Below are 5,328 nucleotides of genomic sequence, written 5' to 3' on the forward strand. Positions count from 1 at the left end.
TATTTTACTTAAGTTTGAATATATAAAAGAATTATAAATAATATAATATAATATAATATAATATAATATAATATACAGGGTTGGTCCAGGGTTGGACCGACCCAGAATTCTTAGGACCGAGGACCAACCCGCACAGTGTTGGTCTTGGAATTTCAGGACCAATGACCGACCCAATCCCCTTGGGAACCGGACCAGGACCGGCAGGGTTGGGCCGGTCTAGGGTCGGTCCAGGGTCAACCCTAGACCGCTGCTCATGGCAGCGGCGGCAGCATTAAATCACAGTGACTACTAGCAACAAGTGATGACATTGTTTGAGTCCGACGGTGGCTCAATCTGTTCTTTTACTCTCTTTATCATCTTCCCCACGATGTAATTAAGGGTTTGCTTATGGTGCCTAGAGCACAATGTCGAAAGTCGTCGGTTCATTTTCATCATAATATGATACAAAAGCAACTTGAGTTACAACATCTCAATGACAATTACATGAAATAACTATATTTACAATCAAATTCACATTTGACACATTCATCACCATGTTACACAACACGACGCTACACGTCTAAAATATGAATTTTCACACATTTAATTACCCTTCTCGCCTAATTTGAACTTTGATTTAGCAAGAAGGGCATTTCATCTTCAATCAACCAGAACAAACTCACTACCAGGTACACATTCTAATCAATCTCCATTGTGGAAATGGCTTCATCTATAATCTCCTGAAGTTCCTTCATTCTTTGCCTCGTCAATGCGACGCATTCCTGCAAGCACAGCAACATTTCTTATCATCATCACATTAAAGCTACCATTTGGACTATTATACAATCTCTATATGAAAGGTGTTGAAAGGTATACACCTCACATATATAGTTTTTCCCTTTCTTTCCACAGGATAGAAATAGATTCATTTAAAAACCAAGGAAATGAAAACATTAAAATGAAAGATCAACCAGATGGGCCAAGGAACTGCCAACATCCTAAAGTCCATTAATCCTGGCAAATAACATGTGTATAATCATGTATATAAAGTAGACACAGTTGCTTATCCAATGTGCACTACATTACTTCGTATCTTTCGGGCTATTAGCTCTTGAAAACACTTGCACCCCGGATTGTCATGTCGTCCGTTGAACCACCATTTGCATAAGAAGCTTATCAACTTCCACAAGTTCTGGAATGTTCTACATGCCCCATTGGGCTTGTCCACTAACCAACTACAAGTTAAAGAACACAAGATCCGTCTATTGCATAATTAAACTGACTGGAGTACGGTTAGAGCAAGAATGCAGTTGACTCAACAAAGTGTGAAAGCCATTAACCATTTGATCCCAATCGCATGAAACGGGGCCTCTAAGTACAATTCTCAAACAATGAATGAACAAATAAATGAAATGAGGAACAAGGATAAAATAACCTGAATAGCCGATGTATGTGCAAGAACTGGTCCACCTGGCTTATAGAGAGAGACAAGTCGACCAGATGAATTCAAAACCATAGTCATGAACGTTTCCATTATGGACTCTTTCGAAAGTAGGGCAAGATGTAGTTCCTGTGAAGAATGCAAGTCAGGGAAAACAGAATGCTTTTCAACAAGAGTTTTCTCTTCTCTTTGTCGACAGGTTCTTTATCCAACTTTTCACCCTCAAGTTCCTCAGAGACCATCACCATTCTTCCTTCATCATTCAAAGAAACCACTGGGATATGCACTACAAGGTCCAAAACAACACAATTTTTCAAGTGATCGTCCGGGAAGTGACATGAAATCCCCAGAAGAATAGAGGAAAAGGAAACACATAGCATCAATATGAGGATGCAATCTTTGGTACCACACTCAAAGAATATCAAAAGTGAGAGCGTAAACAAGGCATGACAGATCAGCAAAAGAAAAGGAAAAAGCCTTTTGAATGTTCATCAAATGAAAAATCATTGTTAGTAGCTAGATCTTCCTTAAATCATAAGTTTCAACCTGAAATTATTGCACTGGAAACCCAAACATCTAGGACGGTGTTCAATAGAATCATGAAACTTCAAGAATTTTCAATGAAGCCCTTTAACTTCTTAAGAGATTGCATGAGCAGTTAGTTTGTATAAGACTGGTGCTCTTATCTATCCCATTGAAGAATAGAGGATTATTCAACTGGGTCTTCCTTTATTGGTAGAAAAATGAGTAACCATGAAATATTTAACGTCAATGGCTTTCCCGGTCAGATTCGAAATCAGGCTAAGAGCACAAAGGAAGATTTTGTTGACCACCATAGACTTTAGCAAAGGCAAGTGGGATAATTACGACTCTTCCTTCCTTAGGTGATTCTTATTGCTTTTCTTTGTCAGCAACTTGTACCAAGTATCTCTTTGAAATGCAAATCAGTTGAGCTAGAGTCCATTCATAAGCAAATCACCTTAAGAATTTATTAAGCTAGAGCTATCTGACATTCATAAGCAAGTCACACATCTTTTGCAATCATAGACAACTGCAATTTGGAGCAAAATCACAAGATGTAATATATTGAAGATCCATTTTCTATCAACTCACAAAAGTCATCAACCAAGTGGTAGAATAGGCTACGCAAGAAAAAGAAAGCCAAAAATCAAGTTAAACAAAAATGTCAGCATCTAAATTGTGAAGGATGAAATATCTTACAATGAGAAAATGCAGCAACCGCTGAAGAAAAGCAGCATCAAGACAATATATATTCTGCAACACATGAAAAATAAATGTAAGCAAGAACATTTGAGGCAACATGTATGGTATTTATTGAAGTAGCTCTCCCAGCAAAAAGTTGCCCCCAGGCACAAGGTCCAAAGATTAATGCAGCTAAAGAGAAAACCCTGCACTCTATCCTAAATTACGCATCATAACATCTGGCATGAAGTATTACCAGGTACGCCATCCAAGCTGCTTTTCTTCTGATCAGGGATAGCTCCTTCAGATCAATCATCCCAGAGCTGCAATAACCAAATGATTACTGATTCCAGCACATGAATATTAACCAGCACATGACCCAAGAAGGTATTAAAACATAAAATCGTTTTAAGAAACTGGAATATAATTGTCCGGGAATTAAATGACACAATGACAAGTGCCAAAGGAAGACAAGAAAGCACAAATTATGGACTTGAGGGAAACCTCACGACCAATTTAGTAAGGTATGCAGTATTAACTCTAACAGCATCCTTCGATGATAATTTACTACCTTTGAACCTATGGGTTATTTTGTGACACAAATTGATCATAAGAGAATATATGGGGATCTGGACTTGGTAGAACCTATAGGAACCCTCCTTCCAAGTGTACTCACCAGGTATCTGCAACTAAATTGAAGTTGTTCAGAGCCAATATCTCCATGACGTGTAGGTTACACTGAAAAAGTGAATGGTCTTTTCCTCCCCCTTCCCTTCAGGAACAAACTAGCATTTGAGTTTGAATGCTTGGAAACACGCTAGGAAAGCCAGAGCAAAGAAAAATCAATGTTTTCCTGTAACCAAGAGCAAGTTTACTCTTCACATAATCTCTATCCCAAATATAAGTCTAAGTGACAACAAACCCTCTTAACTTCTGTGGCTTTCAGTAAACTTTCCAAAGAGTTATCCCACTTTTTTTATTTGAGAGTTAGCAGCAGGCTTTACAGGGGCAAGATTGGTGCTACTCCATACAATCTGTGTAGACTTATTGCTACATGATCAAGTGACTTCCTGAAATTTTGCTTCAACCAAAGAGTGACATTACTTGCCTATTTAGTAGTCCCAATGGAATTTTCCATACTGAAAACAATAAAAAAGTTCAGTCAAAATAGTCACGGGCACAAGGTGTATACGGTTTAGAATTTTATGCCTTTCATATATAATAGCAAGACGCCCGCAAATATACAGATGGCATACAACAAGGTATGGTTAATAGCATATCACCCTTCCGCTGAAGAAACAGGAGAAAAATAAAAGATTCAAGAAGTCAAAGCAAGCTGAAAAAAAAAAATGGAACTTTACCAATTTCACATGCCTTAATAAAGAGTCAAAAAGTTGCTTGGATATCACTGGTGCTACCTCAGCAGGCCCACCTGGCCTCACGACTGGATAGCATATAGAGGGCATATGAAACTCAACCGCTGAAAATAACACACGGTCACATGTCAGCGTCAAACAAACCCTAGTAAAAAGAAAAGCGATTGAGTGGTCCATGGCTGCTTACCTATTCTGCCTCCATCAGGCGAATCAACAAAAGGAGTCATGACTTCCATTTTTATAGCAGCCAACATTGTCTGTGGAAAAAATGATTGCGCATGTTTTAATTAAATGTACTCATAAAAGAGCAAACCCTATAAGCTTCACAAGAATAACAATTAATGTCCACCTTAAATGATTCAACCGCGTGCCAAAATTAAACATCGAAACAAATATAAAGGAAGAGATAGAAACTATATGTTGGTTCAGCTACAAGTAAATACATATGCAACTACTTTGAACATGCTGAACTGCAGGAGTGCGTCGGCATATGCATCACATCTACACAAGAGACTGAAAAGGGGAAAAACTCACGGTGGAACCAATCTTTGCCAGCGCAGACCCATCAGAGCATGCAACAGTCCCTGTATTATCAATGCTAAGCAATCATGGGAGGCATACAACCTGCGGGGGCTAGATGAAGGAAGGGAAAACAAATCACCAGATAAACAAAAAGCTAAACAAACTGACCAAGGGACACAATAGTATCTCTGGCTTTTTCAGGGGTCTGGCATCGGGCCGTATCGATTCGGAGAGATGCCGCTCATAGTAGCGAAGAGGGAAGAGGCGTCTGAAAGCATTGACCTCCATCTCCGACGACCAATCTCCAACAGCATTCGGCGTCCCCATTTCTATGGCTATCTACAGATGGTGATTTCCGGCAAGGAGAACCGAGATTAAAACTGCGAATTAAAAAGAGCCCATTAAGGTTAACCCCATATATGTCCCAACTCTTTACATAAAATTGAATTGTACTGATAAAACACTAAAATTTGTCCCAACCCACGAGCAAGCTGAGAGCAACCATCTGGTTTTCTCAAAAAGGAACGGTTTTTTTTCCTCTGGGCAGCATTTATTCAAGCACACTAGACATATACAGGTGAAAAGTTTCGACGAAGGACTCAGAAGATCACAAGGCAATCTCTCAGCATCGCATACGGTTCAAAAGCAATAAAACAAACAGGTGGAGATCGTGCGCGAGTAAAACAGTAAAGATGGAGTCTTTCGGAAGAAACACCAATCTCCGAAGTAACCCGGCTGTTACCTGTAAGCTCGAAGCCCAGCTCCGAGGCCGGTAGAGAGAGAGAGAGAGAGACGAGGAGAGACGTT

At 39.4% G+C, this 5,328-nt stretch overlaps 1 protein-coding gene across 1 annotated transcript; it reads right to left on the reverse strand.

Moving 5' to 3' along the window:
• Positions 1-405: 405 nt before the first annotated feature.
• On the reverse strand, positions 406-5,328 carry LOC104432145 (exosome complex component RRP43). The gene is given in 12 exon segments (XM_039314959.1): positions 406-761; positions 1,415-1,536; positions 1,539-1,706; positions 2,642-2,674; positions 2,677-2,695; positions 2,880-2,946; positions 3,998-4,103; positions 4,187-4,256; positions 4,534-4,583; positions 4,690-4,719; positions 4,722-4,901; positions 5,264-5,328. Coding segments are annotated over 11 exon segments (876 nt in total). The 5' UTR covers positions 4,849-4,901; positions 5,264-5,328; the 3' UTR covers positions 406-677.

This window comes from Eucalyptus grandis, chromosome 1, assembly GCF_016545825.1.
Source record: "Eucalyptus grandis isolate ANBG69807.140 chromosome 1, ASM1654582v1, whole genome shotgun sequence".
NCBI classification, from domain to species: Eukaryota; Viridiplantae; Streptophyta; class Magnoliopsida; order Myrtales; family Myrtaceae; genus Eucalyptus; species Eucalyptus grandis.